Consider the following 20403-nt stretch of genomic DNA (forward strand, 5'->3'; position numbering starts at 1 on the left):
ACTCAACTTCGTTCAGACTCAATGGGCTGAATAGACTATTTCTCTTCCTTCACCATAACACAATGAGCCCCGCCTGCCTGCGTTTGGCCCACATCCCTGCGCTCCAAGGAATAAAGCCCCGGCCTGCATAACCTCTCCCCCCCACCCCCACATCAACCCCATCTATAACTCCCTCTGGTTGGAGGAAAAGTCAACATCTAAAAACTCATCCCACCCCAGCCACATACCTTGATGAAGGTCTCAAGCCCGAAACATCGGTTCTGTACCTTTATCTTCGCTCTATAAAGGACACTGTTTGACCTGCTGAGTTTCTCCAGCATTGTTTTTACTTACCATCCCAGCCACTCTCTTCATCCCCCCCTCCCGTCAACAATTCACGTGTGTGAGATCACGCACCACCAGATTCAAGGCCAGTTTCTTGTTTTCAGACTCCTGAATGGACCTCATCCTAGTAGAACTACGTGGCCGTTGCTCGGAACCCACTGACCTCTCTTACTCGTACTATGCAAGGAGATATCTGCTTGTCTGCTCACAAAACAAACTGTATCACTGCGCCTTTAAATCAAATTAAATGGTACATTTTGAAGGGCGGGAGGAAACCAGAGCTCCCTGAGGAAACCCACACAGACACGGGGAGGACGTACAAACTCCTTACAGACTGCGCAGGATTCAAACCCTGGTCCCGATCGCTGGCGCTTTTACAGTGCTGTGCCAACCACTACATTAACATGACCATAAACCTAGAACTTGGAAGAATGGATTGGTCTAGCGATGAAAGGCCACAGTGTGCAAACCTTGACAATGGTTAACCCTAATGCTACCCTCCATCCTTGGACTTCTAAAGAACAAACTCAAGCTAACTGCACGTTATTTATTATTGAATATTTATTTTCTGTAAGGCACAGTTTGTTTGCACTTTTGAATATGTATCTTTTTCCTGAGCACACTTTTTATTTGCACTCCTGACGCATTGAAATTCTGTGTGACCCACAGGAAAGTGAATCTCATGTATGCCCTCTGTTAATAAATCTGAACTTGGAAGGGCTCAGACTCGCACTATCGGTTTTACATCTATAGGGCACTGTGAGACCGGCCGGGTTTCCTACAATAGCAGCATCTCCAGACTTCCTTAATTTCACAGAAACGTACGAGTGAGGTGTGGACACAATACGACGAAACTTCCTGGATTCCGTTCACAGGAAATAACAGCTCAGAAGAGGTGATGCAACTCAATGACAACTGATTTGCATTTCAGTTAAGGGTGAGTTTAATGATTAGCCAGTTGCTGACATGAGAGAACCGCAAGGCATACTTGTCCTTGAATATAAACTGCCAAGTCAGGAACATTAAAAATATAAAGCAAAATGGATTCGCCATAATGATTCGATCCAAGATTTGAATGTTCTCCATAAAGCCTCTTGCAAGCTCATTTGACCTATCAAACCATGGAAATACTTAAGACTTGCACTCAATATTACAAAGATAACCACACCCAGTAAGGTGGTCATGCCTGGGTAATTAATCTCAAGTAAAGCTCACCGTACAGGTTGATAGAATAGTTAAGAAGGGGGGCTGGGCTTCATTAATAGAGAAATTGAGTTCAAGGGGGTCATGTTACAACCCAGCAATTCGCTGGTGAGACCCCACTTGGAGTATGGTGTTCCGTTCTGGTCACCTCATTACAGGAAGGATGTGGAAGCTGTGGAGAGGGTGCGGAGCAGATTGACCAGGATGTTGCCTGGATTGGGAAACAAGGCTTATGAGGTAAGTTTAGCAGAGCTGGGTCTTTTCTCTTTGGAGTGTAGAAGGATGAGAGGAAACTTGATGGAGGCCTACAAAGATTATGAGAGGCATAGACAGGGTAGACAGCCAGAACCTGTTCCCCCAATATTCTCACTAAAACCTCTTCCCTTTCACCCTTAACCCATGTCCTCTGGTTTGTATCTCACCCACCCTCAGTAGGGGGGAAAAAACTGATGCATTGGTTTTCAACCTTTTTCTTTCCACTCGCACACCTCATTAAGTAATCCCTCTGCCATCGGTGCTCTATGATGAGTCAGGGATTGCTTAAGGTGGGATGTGAGTGGGAAGGGAAGGTTGAGAATCACTGCTCTAGACCCAATTGTTACTGAAATATTTTCCTTGAGAAAAATTGTCACTGGCCCATTTCTTTTAGAGTTCTGAAACCATGCACATAACGAGTCCATGAGGGACGATTCAAACTTTTTCTTTCCACCCACATCCCACCTTAAGCAATCCCTTCCTAATCACAGAGCACTGATGGCCTAGGGATTACTTAAGGTAGTATGTGAGTGGAAAGAAAAAGGTTGAGAACCACCTCTATACCCCTCATAACGGAACACCTAATATTCTGCATGGTTTCTCTCCATCTGGATGGCATTAACCTCGACTTCTCTAACTAAATCCATCATAATGTTGTTGACCTCAATTGGCATTCCGAGTAAGAACTCATGGAGCAGCCGTACTTCTGGCCGCCCTGTTACAGTGAGGGGGCCGGGGATTTGGAAGGGGCACAGAGATTTAACCAGGATACTGCCTGCTCTCCCCTTTTTTTCAGTCCTTCCTCACTAGGGTGGGGGGGGGGGGTCCATTCCAATCAGGTCGTCAAGATGAATGTAAGAGACCTGGAGGATGGGTGTTGAGCTCCAGCAGACCCCATGGTTAATGTGTTTTTCATTTTCTTTTTTTTTATTTGTTATTTGTCCTCTGTCAGTAACATCTTGGGTTTTTTTTAGGTTAAATAAGCATTTTTTCCCTTTTCATGTAAGTTACATTTCTTTATGGTTAATGTATTTTTTTTTTAAGCTATTTTGTGTTGTGGGGAGACAGGGGATAAAACCAGACTCAGTAGAAGAAATGTAAATATATTTGATGAATGTAATTGTACTGTGAATTATTGGAACGGATTTTGGAAAAATCATAAATAAGATATTTTTTTTAAAAATTAGCCAGGATGGTGTCTGGATGGGAGGGTACGAGCCATGGGGAGTGGTTGGACAAACTTGGGTTATTCTCTCTGGAGCGTCAGAGGCTGAGAGGAGACCGGATAGATGTTTTATTGAGGCATTGATAGGCCAGACAGAATCTTTTTACCCCATGGCAAAATATCAGAGGATGTGCATTGAAGGCAGGAGGAAGAAAGTTTAAAGATGTGTTAGCTAATTCTTTCCCTCCCACCCCCACCCCATAAGGGCAGAGAGTGATGGGTGCCTGGAACAGGCTGCACTGGGAGGTGGTGGAAACAGATACATGACAGTGTCTTTAGATAGACAAATGAACACACAGGGAGTGGAAGGATATGGATCACATACAGGCAGAAGAGACTTCGGCATCATGTTTGGCATAGTCATTGTGGGCCAAAGAGATGGTCCCTGTGTTGTACCGTTTGATGTTCTGTAGATAGCCCAGTCCCATTGACCTGTACCCAATCCCTATCCCTCCATACTTCTCCCATCCATCTACCTGTCCAAATTCCTCTTAAGTATTAAAAATGAGCCCACATTCACCATTTCAGCTGGCAGCTCATTCCACACCCCCATCACTCTCAGTGTGAAGAACTTCCCCCTAAACTTTTCCCATTTCACAATTAACTCACGTCCTCTGGTTTGATTCCCGCCTCCCCTCAGTGGAAAAACCCTACCTACATTTACTCTGTCTATCACCTCATAATTTTTAAATACCTCTAACAAATCTCCCCTCATTCTTCTACGGTCCAGGGAATAAAATCCTAACCTGTTTAACCTTTCCCTGTAACTCAGTTCCTGAAGTCCGAGCAACATTCTAGTAAATCTTCTCTGCACTCTTTCTATCTTATTGATATCTTTCCTGTAGTTAAGTGACCAAAACTGCACAAAATACTCCAAATTTGGCCTCACCGATGTCTTATACAACCTCACCATAACATCCTGTGGTCAATACTTTGATTTATGATGGCCAAGATGCCAAAAACTCTCTTTACAACTCTATCCACCTGTGATACCACTTTCAGGGAATTATGTATCTGTATTCTCAATCCCTCTGTTCTATCACACTCCTCAGAGCCCGACCACTTACCATGCATATCCTTCTTGGTTTGCCCTTCCAAAATGCTTGTCCGCATTAAATTCCATCTGCCATTTTTCAGCCCATTTTTTCATCTGGTCCAGATCCCTCTGCAACATTTGAAGACCTTCCTCGCTCTCCACAACGCCTCCAATCTTAGTGTCATCTGCAAACTTGCTGACCCAATTTACCACATTATCATCCAGATCATTGATACAGATGACAAAAAACAATGGTCCCAGCACCAATCCCTGAAGCCTCCAGGCTGAGAAGCATCATCCACCACTACTCTCTGGCTTTTCCCATCCAGCCATTGTTGAATCCATGATGCTCCGGTTTCTTCCCACCTTCCAAAAATGTACAGGGGTAGTACATTCATTTGTCTATTTGGGACCTTGACCCTTCAAGATGGGATAAAGATACAGTTGATGGAGTTCTCTGACCCAAAATATTGACCATTCTTTCTCTCCCCCGATGCTTCTTGACCCACTGAGTTCCTCCAGCAGATTGCTTTTTACCCCAGATTCCAGTCTTTGCCATCTCTCCAGAGGTTTACTGAGCCTGAACTAGAAAAGGTGGACCTCTAGGAAGAGTTTCAGATTTATTGTCAGAGTACATACATGACATCACATACAACCCTGAGATTCCTTTTTCCTGCGGGTGAGGTATTGGTAGAGCAAAAGAAAAACTGTACACAATGTGCACATATAAACAAACAGAGAACTGTAAACAAACTGACTGCAACATAGAGAGAACAAAAAGAAATTCAATCAAGTGCACAAGTCTTTAAACGAGTCCCTGACTGAGTTTGTTGTTGAGGAGTCTGACGGTGGAGGGGGAGCAGCTGTTCCTGAACCTGGTGGTGCGAGTCTTGTGGACAGGTTAGCCTTGTATCTGCTGAAATTTAGAGAGAAAAAGAAACAAGATGCAATGTGTTTGACCATCTAAGATCCGGAAGGAACTTTCACATGGAAAACATGGAGGTAATGTTTCCTTATCTGATGATCTCGATGTAGGATTTTCCACTTAAAAGCAAGTATATGCATATTTAAGTCTTTTTTTTCTCTCTATCATAAAGTCCTGGGAACTAGAAGGGTGGTGAATATGGAATATTTTCAGAGCTGAGATAAACAGATTCATGATAAGCAAGTGGGGGAAAGGTTGCCATGCATGGATGGGACTGCCAAGTTGAAGTTGCAATCAGATCCTAGACAACGGCAGAGCAGGTGCTAGGGGTTAGTTCATGTGATGGCACAAACTTCTTTTACTATCACTGGGGCCAGTCCCGATCTCATGCAGCCAGTCTCAACCTTTTTTTTAAATTAACTATAGCCCCCTTCGGACTCTGCTCAAAGTTTATGGGCCCCCTTCCCTGTGAAGCAGTCAAGTTTAGTTGGATTACTTCCATAATTCTCCAGCTACATAAAAAAAATGTAACAATTATTTTAAGATTTTAGTCCGTGACCCCCCCCCCCCAATACGATGTGGCCCACTGGGGTGGGGGGCTTTATGCCGTTGAGAATGACTGATCTAATGAACTCGAAGGTCAGCGCAGTTAGCACAACACTGTTACAGCACTATTGACTGGGGCTCAAACCCCGCGCTGTCTATCAGGAGTTTGTACGTTCTCCCCGTGTCTCCATGGGTTTCCTCTGGGTGTTGCGGTTTCAAAACATACCAGTCTGTAAGGTAATTGAGTGTAATTGGGTGGCACGGGCTCATGGGCCAAAAGGGCCTCTGGCTGTGCTGTAGGCCTAAATTTGTAAAGTTTAAATTTACAAACCATCTCCGCGGATGGTTTCTGGAAACTAGCACTCAAGGTCTTCAGCCCTTCACAAGAGATGGCCTCTCTTTCCTCCTTGTGCATCCACCTGGTGAACAAGCAGCAATTGGGAAAATGAAGCTACAGCTTGCATTTTAATAGTGCCAGTCACAAAGCACCGTTCAGCCGATGAAAAACTTCTGCAATGGAGTCACATAGCAATGTGGGAAATGTTGAACTAAAGCCTGAAACTTTGGTTATGTATCTTTATCTCTGCTGTTGGCCTGTTAAGTTTCTCCAGCACGGTGTTTTTTTCTTCAACCTGCAGACTTCCACGTTTTATTATGACAAATCGCAATGTACTTTTTTTAAAAAAGCCCTTTTCAGGAATTATAAGAGAAAATGCGCTCTGGGTTTGATGGCAGCGTCCAAGGCGGCAGGATGATATTGATGCGTGGGTGAAGTCGGCTGAGAAATGGTAGACAGGGAAATATGAGGAGATGCCATAACAAAAGTGCCGGGAAAACTTGGCAGGACACACGACATCCCTACGAAGTAAACGCTGGTTGACGTTTCGGGCCTGGGCCCTTCTTCAGGAGGGTTGGAAGTGCGCAGAAGGGGCAGTCGACTGGCTTTTACCTCCTATGGAGGCTGCGTGACATGGGCCTTGATGTACTAGTCCAAGATCCTTGTGGGTGATAGCACAGGTAGATTACATGGTTTAGATGGCATACGGAATGCCAGCGTTTAGTCAGGGTAGGGAGGTAGTGCTCCATCTGTGTAAAAGGTTGGTCAGACCTCAGGCTGAAGTATTGCGGGCAGTTCTGGTCACCACAATGACGGAAGATCTGGGTAGTGCTGAAGAGGGTGTGGAAGAGATTCTTCAGGATGTTGCCTGAGATGGAATCAGCAGAAACTAGAGAAGCCAGGCATGGAGTAGAGGAGTTTAAGAAGGGGGTATGATTGAGATCTACATTGGTCACCTTCTTACAGACAAGATAACAATGTTTGAAAGAGTGCAGAGATTTACTAGGATGTTGCCCAGACATCAGGAACCAAGTTACAGGGAAAGGTTAAACAGGTTAGGACTTTATTCCCTGAGATTTGATAGAGGTATTTAAAATGATGAGGGGGATAGATAGAATAAATGAAGGTAGGCTTTTTCCCCACTGAGGGTAGGTGAGTTACAAACCAGAGGAGGGGAAAAGTTTAGGGGCAACGGGAGGGGGAAATTTCTTCATACACAAACTACCTGCAGAGATGGGTTCAATTTCAACATTTAAGATTTGAGAGGTACATTACAGTATGGAGGTACATGATCCAGGTGCAGGTCAATGGGAGCAGGTGTAAAAATAGTTTGGCATGGATGAGATGGGCTGAAGGGCCTGTTTCGGTGCTATAGTGTTCTATGAATTTACAAGGAGGTACAGATGGGATAGACTGCAAGAAGCTTTACCTTATATTAGAAGATGGTCAGCACGATTGGTTAGTGCAACACCTTTAGAGCACCAGCGATCGGGACCGGGGTTCGAATTCCACGCTGTCTGTAAGGAGTTTGTTCATTCTCCCCATGTCTGCGTGGGTTTTCCCCAGGGTTTCCTCCCACAGTTCAAAGATGTACCAGGGGTGTAGGATAATTGGGTGTAAATTGGACGGCATGAACTCATGGGCCAAAATGGCCTATTACCATGCTGTATGTCTAAATTTAAAATAAAAATTTAAATAAGATTCAAGGACATAGATTTGGAACAAGAAATAAACAGGTTAGGACTTTATTTTTTGGAACACAGAAGAATGAGGGGAGATTTGATAGAGGGATACAAAATCGTGAGGGGTAGATATAGAGTCAATGCAAGCAGGCTTTTTCCACTGAGGTTGGGTGAGATACAAATCAAAGGATGTGGGTTAAGGGTGAAAGGAGAAAAGTTTAGAGTTAACATTCGGGCAAATTTATTCACGCAAAGAGTGATGGGAGTGTGGAACAAACTGCCAGCTGAAATGATGAATGCAGGCTCAATTTTAACAAATAAGAAAAATTTGGACAGATACGTGGATTGGAGGGGTATGGAATAGGCGCAGATCAGTGGTGCCAGACCAAATAACAGTCCTACAGATTCACCACCCTGTGGCCAAAGAAATTCTCCACATCTCTGTTCTAATTGGACGCCTTTCAATCGTAAAGTTGAGCCCTCTGGTCTTGACTCTCCCCGTAACGTGTACAACTTTGAAACTGAGGGAGGAAACCAGAGCGCTCAGAGAAAACCCACGCAGGTCATGGGGAGAATGTACAAAACTCCTTACAAAGAGTGGCGGATTTGAATTACAGGATTGCTTGCCCTGTAATTGTGGTGCGCTTAACTGCTATGCTACCCGTGCCCCTTCAAGTGAGAGCCTAAAGCAAGCTGAGTTGAACGGAAAGGTCTGCAGACGCTGAGGTCGAGTGCAAGGCACAACCGTGCCGGAAAAACCCAGCAGATCACGCAGCATCCATAGGAGTAGAAACCTAGCCGGCTGCACGACCTGCTGACTTTCCCGTGTATGGTGCCAGAGATGAAAGCAAGCCCAGTTTGATCTTTACACGGGGTTAAAGATCACCAAAATATCTTTTTATCCCCCATGGTAAAAAATATCACAAACTAATGGGCACGCTTTCAAGGTGGGGGTTTAAAGGTGATGCGGGGGTGGGGGGGGGGGGGTGGCGGGCAATATTTCTTCATCCAGAGGGGTGGATGCCAGGAATGGGCTGCCAGGGATAGCAGTGGAACTAGATACCATAGAGGCTTCCAGACATGAATATGCCGGGGATTGGGGGCGGGGATAAATATCAGAGGCAAGCAGAAGAGTTATTGGTTTAATTGGAGCATCATATTCAGCGCAGACATGTTGGCTGAAGAGCTGTCCCTGCGCTGTACTGTTCTACGTTCTAACGTAACATAAAATGCAGTAGTAGGTGGAGCCATTTGCATCTCGAGTTCTCACTTATCCAAAACACAGAACGTTACAGCACAGTGCAGGCCCTTCAGCCCACAATGTTGTGCAGACCCAATATAAACCGACTCTAAATCATTCCCTCCCTCACACTCATAACCCTCCATTTTTTCTTACAACCATACGCCCATCTTTTAAACATCCCTATTGTGCCAGCCTCCACCACCACCCCCGGCATTCCAGGCACCCACTACTCACTGTGTAAGAAATTTTATCTCTAACCTCTCCCCTAAACACCCCCCCCCCCCCCACCTCACCTTAATCTGATGTCCTCTGGATTATGCTGCCCACCCTCTCCATCTCTTTTCTCTCTCAAGGTCATTCAACAAGATTGATTATGAGAGTTTGGCGCAACACATTTACCTCGCCAGCGATCGGGACCGGATTGGGGTTTGAATCCCGCGCTGTCCGCAAGGAGTTTGTTCATTCTCCCCATGTCTGCCTGGGTTTTCCCTGGGGGCTCTGGTTTCCTCCCACTGTTTCAAGATGTACCGGGTGGGGGTGGGGGGGGGGGTGTAGGTTAATTGGGTGTAAATCGGGTAGCACAGACTCGTGGGCCGAAATGGCCTGTTACCATGTTGTATGTCTAAATTTTAAAGAATCAGGCTGATCTTTAATGTAATATTACCTTTTCCTAATGTTTAATCAACCCAAGATTTTGAATTTTAATTATGATACCAGAGAGGGTAGTAGTTGACAGAAAATATTCTGCCTGCAGGTCGGTGACGAGGGGTGATGAGGGACTCCATTGCTGTTTTGGGTATAGAATTCTGAAGATTTGTCATCCCCAGTTTTAAGAAAATTCTTCTGATCTCAGTTCTAGTGGCCTCCCTCCAATTGTGAGAGGGTGTTTCCTGATTCTCGTCACCTCAGCCAGAGAAAACAGCCTTCGTCTATCTGCCCTGTCCCACCCTTGTAAGAATTTTGAAGGCTTCAGTGAGGTAAGTCGGTTTCAGGAAAACCCCCCCAGGCGTTCTACACGTCACGAACAGAAGGATGATGAGTTTGAAGGTGGGGCCGCTTAAGAATAAAGAAGGCGTAGGTTGGGGAGGTCCTAAATAATGCATCGCTTCAGTATTCACCAGAGAAAAGGGCCTTGGTCAAGACGAGGCCAGAATAGAACAGGCTTATGGGCTGGACCATGTTGAGATGAAGGAAGAGGAATCTTCTTAAAGCCATCAAGATTGACAAGTCCCCGGGACCAGGTTGCTCTGGGAAGGGAGGGAAGAGATTGATGGGGTATTGCTAATTATTTTTGCATCTACCTTGGCCGCAGGGGAGGTGCCAGAGGATTGGAGAATGGCAAATGTAGTCCCCTTGCTTAAAAAAAAAGATAATAGGGAAAATCCTGAGTTATGGCCCAGTGAGTCTTATATCAATGGAGGGCAAACTATTGGAGCTGATTCTTAAGGACAGCATTTAAGGGCATTTGGAGTATAGCTTTCTCTGGGATAGCATGGCTTTGTAAGGGGAAGGTCATGCCTCACAAGCCTAAATGAGTTGTTTTTAAAGGAGTAACAAAACACATTGTTGAGGGTAGGGCCGTAGATGTGGTTTATACTGATTTTAATAAGACAGTTGGCAAGGTCCCCCATGGGAGACTTGTTCAGAAAGTCTTGAGGCATGGGATCCATGGAACCTTGGCTGTGTGAATTCAGAATTGGCTTGCCTGCAGAAGGCAGAGAGTAGTAGTTAACAGTAAAGAGGTCAGTGACTCGTGGAGGGGCCACAGGGATCTGTTCTGGGACCCCCTGCTCTTTGTGATTTTTATAAATGACCTGGATTAAGAAGTGGAGGGATGCGGATGACGTGAAGATTGGAGGTGTTATGGATAGCGTTGAAGGTTTTCGTGGGTTACAACAGGATTTAGACAGGATGCAGAGTTGGGCAGAAAAATGGCAGATGGAGTTCAATCCGGATAAGTGTGAGGTGATGATTTTGGACGGACAAACCAGAAGGCTGAGTACAGGGTTGGGGTGGCATGGTTAGTGTAATGCCTTTACAGCACCAGCGATCTAGACCGGTGTTCAAATCCTGCACTGTCTGGAAGGAGTATGTACATTCTCCCCGTGTCTGCGTGGGTTTTCCACGGGGGCTCCAGTTTCCTTCCACCGTTCAAACCCTCCGTAATGAAGGGTAGCTTACATTTCCCAGTGTAGGTTAATTGGGTGTAAATTGGGCAGCACGGATTCACGGGCCAAAATGGCCTGTTACCATGCTATAGGTATAAATTTAATTTTTAATATTTTTATATTTAATGGTAAGATATTTAAAAGCATGGAAGAACTGAGTTTGGGCCATATTCCTCGAAACCAGCCATTCTCAACAAGGCCACAGCGCATTTAAAAGCCTGGTCTTCTTTTCCCCTCTCGTAATATAAATGTATTTATGTAGTTGATAGGAGAGAAGTATGGAAGAAATCAGACAGTGAGTGCTTCACAGGGAAGGGGCCTATAAACTTTGAGCGGAGTCCTCAGGGGGGTGCAGCATAGCCAAAATAAAAGGTTGAGAATGGCTACTCTAAACCTTTTCTATCCTTGCTCCTGTCAAACATCTTTCAAATGTCCCAATTGTCCCCACCTCTGCCATTTCCTCTGGCAATATACCCACCACCCTCCGAGTGAAAAAGATTGCCCCTCAGGCCCCCTTCCAAATCTTTCCGCTCCCGCCTTCAACCCCTGCCCCCACCCCCCAGTATCAGGGGAGACCACAGATGCTGGAAAATTGGAGCAGAAAATGATGGAGTAGCTCAGCGGGGTCAGGCGGTGAAAGGTCAAGGTTTTGGGAGGCAACTCTTCGTCAGGAAATTATTCCCAATGAAGGGCATCGGCCCAAAATATTGACTCTCTAATCGCCTTCCGTGGATGGTGCCTGAGCCGCTGACATCCTCCAGCACCTTAAGTGTGGCACCTCGAGATTTTTGACTCCCCTATCCTGGGGGAAAGAAGACCCTATCTGCGATTTTATATCACTTTCCAAAATTTCTTTCAACTTCAACATTTATCCAATGCACTTTCCTAAGTTGCTTGCTCTGTTCCTATCAGAATGCTTTCAGATCCTGGATACAAGTTCCAGTGTACACAGTTGGCCCACAGCCCAGCACATTCATAAATGAAGCCCCTCAGTTCAGACCACAGCTCCACGGCTGTCTCAGCCATACATTTTACTATACAAACCTCCTTCTTTCTCCTCCCCCCCAAACCTTGCTCAGAACGAGGCCACCAGAGAATTCAAACGATACTAATGATGTTATTGACCTTTAAATCACTCACTAAATATAAATCTACAGCTCATAACTGCAGTTTTCAGTTTCAGGCATTTCTGCTGCAGTGCTGAGAGCTTTGCTTTAGTTGCCTTGTTACTCCTTCTGCTTTCCCTGTTGCAAAAGTGCCACAATTATTGGGCTTCAACAAGAAAGGCGGCAGCAAAGCTGGGGTTGAGTTCAAACCACAAATGTGCTGGAGAAACTCAGCCGGTCACGAGATCACTCAACAGTTGACTGAGCCAGGCCAGAAACATTGGTTACCCATTTACTTCTTATGGACACTGTGTGACCGGCTGAGTTTCTCCAGCATATTTGTGAATTGCACTCGACCCCAGGGTCTACAAACTCTCTTGTTTAAGCCCAATATTGTTGCACGTTGTTATGGGAGATGTTAGAATAGTTATGGGTAAAATACATCTTTAAAAGAGATAGATTGTGGGGGTTTAGTGTAGGTTGCACTAATATGGTCTATATGGACTTCAGTAAGGCCTTCGATAAGGTACCACATGGAAGGTTAGTTAGGAAGGTGCAGTCTTTAGGTATAAATTTTGAGATAGTCAAATGGATTGAACATTGGCTGAAAAGGAGAGGCCAGAGAGTGGTAGTGGATAATTGTCTGTCAGGTTGGAGGCCGGTGACCAGTGGTGTGCCTCAAGGATCTGTATTGGGCCCATTGTTGTTCGTTATATACATTAATGATCTAGATGATGGGGTGGTGAATTGGATTAGTAAATATGCAGACGATACTAAGATAGGTGGAATAGTGGATAATGAAGAAGGTTTTCAAGGATTGCAGAGGGATTTGGGCTGCTTAGAAAAGTGGGCTGAAAAATGGCAGATGGAATTTAATGCTGATAAGTGTGAGGTGCTTCATTTTGGTAAGAAGAATCAGAATAGGACATATGTGGTAAATGGGAGAGCATTGAGGAATACAGAAGAGCAGAAAGATTTAGGAGTAACGGTACATCGTTCCCTGAAGGTAGAAACTCACGTGAATAGGGTGGTGAAGAAGGCTTTTAGTATGCTGGCCTTTATCAATCATTGCATGGAATATAGGAGTTGGGAGGTGATGTTGAGATTGTATAAGACGTTGGTGCGGCCTAATTTGGAGTTCTGTGTGCAGTTCTGGTCGCCTAATTATAGGAAGGATATAAACAGAGTGGAGAGAGTGCAGAGAAGGTTTACCAGAATGTTGCCTGGGTTTAAGCATCTGGAGTATGGGGAGAGATTGGACAGATTGGGTCTTTATTCTTTGGAGCGTAGAAAGTTGAGAGGGGATTTGATAGAAGTATTTAAGATTATGAAAGGGATAGACAGAATGGATGTGGATAGACTATTTCTGTTAAGAGGAGGAAAGTTTAAAACAAGAGGACATGAGTTAAGAATTAAGGGGCAGAGGTTTAGAGGTAACATGAGGGGGAACTTCTTTACTCAGAGAGTGGTAGCTGTGTGGAATGATCTTCCGGGAGAAATAGTGGCGGCGGAGTCAATTGTATTATTTAAGAAAAGGTTGGACAGGTATATGGATGAGAAGAAGATGGAGGGTTATGGGCATTGTGCAGGGAGGTGGAACTAGAAAGGGGTGTTTGGTTCGGTGCGGACTAGAAGGGCCTAATGGCCTGTTTCCGTGCTGTAATTGTTGTGTTTATGTTATGTTAACACTTCATAAAAGACATCTCATTTAAAATGCAAGAGTGTTCCTGAAGCTGGACATTGAGGCTCTGGTTAACTTTGCAGAAGCAATGAGGAACCATAATCTATTGTGTATGGGCATAAAGTCCGGGCTCAGAGGCTGATCAGATCTTTCAAAGATTAGGTTTAGAGCCCTGTAAGAAGTAATTTGGTTTTTACATGCAGAGGAAAAAACAAAGAGATGATTTCTCTTTTGGAGAGGGAGAGAGAAGACAGTTCTATAGCAGCAGTTGAGGCTGCAACATGGCAAGTTGGCAGCTTGTTGAAAACCCCATTTTGAAGACGAGTTGTGAGTTCTGAGTTCAGCCTGATTAAAAACCCTTGTCGTCCTTACAAGGAAATGGCTGCCTAGAGTGTTTATCCTGAAATAAGGGAAACAAGAGGAACTCTGTGGTGACCTGGAAGAGGAGATTATCATTTGGAAAATCCATGATGAGGCAAGTTTCTTTGGGAAGACATTGAAGTGACTGATCAGAGGAAATCAGTTTGTGTGGGTGTCCAATGAGCCACAAATCGCTGTCTGAAACCAACAAGAACCTTCCTAAATGGTAACCAATTAACTTTAAGCACCAGAGCCTGGTAAAGATTCATAAATGTTAAATTCTGTGCACAGTATAAGAATTGCCTGATACTGGTGAACTTGAAGTGAAAAGTGAATGATTGGACAGTGAAACACATATATGGATTTCATACACATGCTCTTAGAATTAGAAGGGAGTTAATAGTAATAAGTTAAAGTTTGATCCTGTTTTAATGTTTAAAGAAAATTTTAAGTAACCATTTGTCTTGGTGAATTTCTATTGCGGCTGGGTTTGGGGTCCTCTGGGCTCATAAGAATGTTCTACAGGTGCATTGTAGGTGCACTGTGGAGAACATTCAGACTGGTTGCACAGGACAGGAAATGGCTACAGAGAGTTGTGTGTGTTTAAGACACAAAGATAGACTTTGGAATAACTGGGAAAGTAAGGGTTAAGGGAATCAGCCGGGAAAATGGAGATCAGCCATGATCTTATTGAATGGTGGAGTAGGTTCAACGGACCAAATGGGGTTAGGGCTATGTACAGCAGCATTTGGCCATGAGTGGCAATACTTCGTGAGGAGTTTGAGGAGATTTGGTCCGTCATCAAAGACTCTTGCAAATTTCTACAGGTGTACATTCTGACTGGTTGCATCACTGTCCAGTATGGAAGGGCCAATGCACAGGACAGAAAAAGACTAGAGAGTTGTTAACTTGGCCAGTGCCATCTCAGGCATCAGTCTTCACTCCAGTAAGGACGTCGACATGTGGTGATATCTCAAGAAAGCAGCATCTATGATCAAGCACCCGCATCACCCAGGCCAGGCCCTCTTCTCACTGCTACCATCAGGAAGGAGGTACAGGAGCCTGAAGAAGAGCACCCAGCGGGTCAGAAACAGCTTCTTCCCCTCCGCCACCAGATTTCTGCATGGACAATGAACCAAGGACACTACCTCACCTCTTCTTTTGCACTAATTTATTTTTTTTTTAATGTAATTTTATAGCAACATTTGTACCTGCAACACTGCTGGAAAATAATGAGTTTCGTGATGTTCATGCCAATAAATTCTGGTGCTGATGTATAATATATTGGGCTCCCATTTAAAAATTAAAGCACAAAGTGTACTCTTGGTATGAAGTGAGCTAGAATCAGTTTTGCACAGAAGAGAATTAAAATTTTTAAATTTAGACATACAGCACAGTAACAGACCCTTCTGGCCCATGAGCCCAAATACCCCAATTGATCTACAAACCCCCGTATGTTTTGAGGGATGGGAGGAAACCGGACCACCCGGAGGAAACCCACACAGTCATGGGGAGGACGTACGAACTCCTTACAGTCAGTGCGGATTCGAACCCAGGTGTCCGGTTGCTGTCATGGAATGGCGTTGTGCTAACCACATTATCTGTAGCCTAACCATGCTTTCTCATTGTGCAAATTCCTTCTCGAAGAACTTGGCGAGTTTAAAGTCCAGTACATTAGAGAACAATCCTGATATCCCCACACCCATCATCAATCATCTCCGCATTGATAAGCTGACTGCTCAACTTCAACTTTCTCTCCATTGCCAAACCCTTTCCTATAAGACATGTAGAACTCCAAATCAGACCCTACAGTCTGATCAAACCTTCCCTACAGGAACTTCACAAGCAGCTTCCAAGCCTCCTTTGGCCCAAAGCATCCATGCCAACCTCTTTTGCCCATCTACATTAATCCCGTTTGCCTGCATTAGGATCGGGCATGCACTGTGAGAATTTCAGGAACTAACTCATTTGCCACAGAGCTCCCAATTCCCCTCTAATCAGCCAATCTGGGCAGTGCCATTTGCTGGAAATCCCTTATCCAAGTGCAGAAGTCAACAAAGCAAGTGGACAGGGTCAAAAGACAGTTTTAACAGGCAATGAACCACTGTCCCTTATCCCAAAGGGGTCAGTGGGGTAGTGATTGAGCCAGACCCCTTCTGGAGTATGGTATTCAGTTCTGGGCAGCTCCCAATAGGAGGCGATATGCTACATGCCCACCTTTACCAAAATGAAACTCAGTTTAAATTTCAGACCACAAGACAAAAGAGTGGAATTAGGCCATTTGGCCCACTACTCCATCATGGCTGGTTTACTATCCTCTTCAACCCCATTCTCCTGCCCTCTCCCATTAATCCTTGACTTCCTTCCTGATCAGGAACCCATTTGCTTCTGTCGTTAATATCCCCGATGACTTGGCCTCCATGGCCGTCCGCGACAATGAATTCCACAGATTCATTCCCCACCCCACCCCCCTCCCCGGAATAGAAATTCCTCCTCTTCTCTGGTCTAAGGGGACATTTTTGTATTATGAGGCTGTGCCCTCTTTCTAGGCCTTTCAGTATTCAATAGGTTTCAATGAGTTCCCTCCCCATTCATCTAATCTCCAGCGAGTGCAGTCCCAAAGCCATCAAATGCTCCTTGTATGATAATCCAAGACCTGGTTCTATTTTATCTTCTTGCCTTAACAAGGAGACAACTGATCTGAACAAAAAACAAGAGGCGGTGGGAATACCCGATAGACCAGGCAGTGAAGAGGGGAAAAAAAATCAAGTTAAGGTTGCGGATGGATAACTTTACAACAGCGGCATGGGGGTCAGTACAGCGGTTAATGCAACGCTGTTACAGCGCCAGCAACTAGAGTTCGAATCCGGCACAGTCTGTGAGGAGTTTGTATGTTCTCCTTGTTTCTGCGTGGGTTTCCTGCAGGTGTTCCTGTTTCCTCCCACCCTTTAAAACGTACGGAGATAGTGGGTTAACTGGGGTATTTGGGCGACAGAAAGGCCTGTTACTGGGCTGTACATTTCAATTTTAAAATATTATGATATAAACGGGAAACTGTCAAATTCAATACAAAGTGCTGAAGGACTTTGCACGTTCTGCCCGCGTCTGCATGGATTTTCTCCGGAGACTCTGGTTTCCGCCCACCATTGAAAACCTACGGGAGGTTAATTGAGAGTAAATTGGGCAGCATGGGGTTGTGGGCCGAAAGGGCTGTTACAGTGCTGCATGTCTAAATTTTTTTTAAAATATATTATACTCTCAGCCCCCTGGTCTGGGTCATTCAAATTCTTTTACCACCCTTTGAGGGTAAAAGTACGAAAGACCTCAGGAGAAAATCTGCACCTTGTCTCAGACTTAAATCATTTTTTAACCTGTGGCCTTATTTCTGGATTCTCTGATGAGAGAAAACATCCTCTCCTCATTCAGCTTGTCAAATTTAAAGTTTAATTTTAAATTATTAAAATTTAGACATACAGCACAGTAACAGGCCCTTCCAGTTCACGAGTACGTGCCGCCCAATTACACCCAATTAAGCTACATTTTGAATGGTGGGAGAAAACTGAAGCCCCCCATCCCCCCGGGGAAATCCCACGCAAAAAACACGAGGAGAACATACAAACTCCTTACAGACAGCATGGGATTTGAACCTTGTTTCAATGGATTTCTCAGAATTTCACCTTCCAGTCAAGTCCCCTCTCATTTTACTAAACTGCAGCAGATACAAATCCAGCCTGTCCAAACCTTTCTCAAAAGTCACGATCTAAAACATTGACTGTCCATTTATCTCCTTGGACACTGCCTGACCCATTAAGTCCTTCCAGTCTCCCAAAATTTCCTCAAGATCAGGGCATCTGCACTGTCTTGTGATTAATGTAAATCAGTAGTTCTCATCCCACTCACATCCCCTTTTAAGTAATCCCTCGGCCATCGGTGCTCTGTGATTAATAAGGGATTGCTTAAGGTGGGATGTAGGTGGGAAGGGAAGGTCGAGAATTACTGCTCTAGACCCAATTGTTACTGAAATACTTTCCTTGAAAAAAATTGTCACTTGCCCATTTCCTTTGGAGTTCTGAAACCGTGCACATAACGAGCCAATGAGGGATGATTAAAACAGTGGTTTTCAAACTTTTTCTTTCCACCCACATCCCACCTTAAGCAATCCCTTACTAATCACAGAGCACCGATAGTAAAGGGATTACTTAACTTGGTAATGTGAGTGGAAAGAAAATGGTTGAGAACCACTGGTGTAAATCTTCTCTGAATTGTTCCAAATGCATTAACATCCATTCTTAAATAAGGAGACACATACTATGCACAAGGGGTCTAGATGTGGTCACATCATAAAACATTACCACACAGTACAAGCCCTTCAGCCCTCGATGTTGTGCCAACCTATATATGCCTACCAAAAAAACTAAACTCTTCCTACCTCGTCATCCTGTAGTTTCCTTCCATCCATGTGTCTGAGTCTCTTAAATGCCCCAATGTCTCAGCCTTCACCATCCCAGGCAAGGCATTCCAGGCACCCACAACTCTTTGCATATCAAAACTTACCCTTGATGTCTCCCCTAAACTTTCTTCCCTTCATGTCCTCTGGTGTTTGTTACTCCTGCCCTGGGGAAAAGGCTCTGGCTGCCAACCTTACCTTTGCCTCTCAGAATCATGTGGACCTCGATCAAGCCTCCTCTCCTCCTTCTGTGCTCCAGAGAGAAAAGTCCCAGCTCTGCTAACTTTGCCTCATGCTGGTCAATCTCCTCTACACCCTCTCCATAGCTTCCACATCCTTCCTGTAATGAGGTGGCCTCTCATCAAGGTCCTACAGAGAAAAACCTCCCTATTTTTAAAAAAATTCAATTCATCTGCAAAAACTTTCCCAATTACTTGCTGTACCTACGCCCCACCCTTTCGATACAGAGATTCATCATCCCCTGCACTGCACCCCACCCATGCGCCAACTGCAAAAGATTCAGCGTAGGGACAATTTTAGATGGTGTGTTCTACGCACACCAGTAACCGTGACAACCATTTCCAATGAGTCAGATTGCTTGCAAAGTAAAACACTCATGAAGCCACAGCTCGAGTGAAAGAGCTGAGAACAGTAGAACAACTTGGTGCAAGAACAAAGCCAAGGGAAGATAAAGATGGATCTAATGATGCAGGTGTGGATGCAGATTCAGAGATAACTTTCAAACACTTCCTAAGCTCTGGCTATTGGTTTCTAACATGGGGCAGTGGGACAAAAACATAGCAGCTGACAGATAATACAGCACAGTACAGTACAGGCCCTTCAGCCCACAATGCCTGATTTCAGATTTATTGTCAGACTACTTATTGGCAATGACTACATTGCCCTTTTGCACCCGTCTCCCACACACAAACATTCAATGCCCATAAAATGACATCACACAGTGCCTAAAAGAACATACACAGGAAATCAGTGGTTCTCAACCTTTCTCTTCCCACTCACATGCCACTTTGTATAATCCCTCTGCCATCAGTGCTCTGTGATTAATAAGGTGGGATGTGAGTGGGAAGGTTGAGAATCACTGCTCTAGACCCAAATGTTACTGAAATATTTTGCTTGAGAAAAATTGTTACTGGCCCATTTCCTTTGGAGTTCTGAAACCGTGCACATGACGAGTCAATGAGGGATGATTAAAACAGCGGTTTTCAAACTTTTTCTTTCCACCCACATCCCACCTTAAGCAATCCCTTACTAATCACAGAGCACCGATGGCACAGGGATTACTTAAAGTGGGATGTGAGTGGGAAGGGAAGGTTGAGAATCACTGCTCTAGACCCAATTGTTACTGAAATATTTTGCTTGAGAAAAATTGTCATTGGTCCATTTCCTTTGGAGTTCTGAAACCGTGCACATAACGAGTCAATGAGGGACGATTCAAACAGTGATTTTCCCTCAGTTACAGGGAGAGCATGTAAACTCCACATAGACAGCCCCAGAGGCCAGGATGGAACCTCGGTCTCTTCCGTTGTCAGGAGGCATCTCTATAATGACTACCATTGTCCTGCTGCATCCTTCGTCCACGCATAAACATTCAATGCACCCGACCCATTGACAGCAGACAACCAATCACCCCCGCCCCCCTCCCCTCAGTGTGGGACCACATCCTATCCCCTCCACCCGGCTCAAGAACAATAACATACCAGAACTCCTCAGGGTGCGGCACAGCAGCACACCTCGTGAAGCCGCGACCTCACAGGTCTAGAGATCCTAGTTCAGTCCTAACCTCGGCTGCTGCCTGGATGGATTTTGCAGGCTCTCCCCGTGACTGATGTGGGAGGTTCCCCAGA

General features: G+C 44.8%; 2 protein-coding genes across 2 annotated transcripts in view; one reads left to right on the top strand and one right to left on the bottom strand.

Moving 5' to 3' along the window:
• The window catches only part of LOC138762265 (tubulin alpha chain), a 47633-nt gene that overhangs the window by 14127 nt on the left and 13103 nt on the right, over positions 1-20403 (bottom strand). The window lies entirely within an intron of this gene.
• LOC138762264 (tubulin alpha-4A chain-like) overlaps positions 1565-20403 on the top strand; it is a 76672-nt gene continuing 57833 nt past the window's right edge. Inside the window, exon 1 of the mRNA XM_069935951.1 lies at positions 1565-1764. Within this exon, the coding sequence (XP_069792052.1) occupies positions 1612-1764 (153 nt within the window). The 5' untranslated portion in view covers positions 1565-1611. The remainder of the gene's footprint in view (positions 1765-20403) is intronic.

This window comes from Narcine bancroftii, chromosome 4 (assembly GCF_036971445.1).
Source record: "Narcine bancroftii isolate sNarBan1 chromosome 4, sNarBan1.hap1, whole genome shotgun sequence".
In the NCBI taxonomy this organism is placed as follows: Eukaryota; Metazoa; Chordata; class Chondrichthyes; order Torpediniformes; family Narcinidae; genus Narcine; species Narcine bancroftii.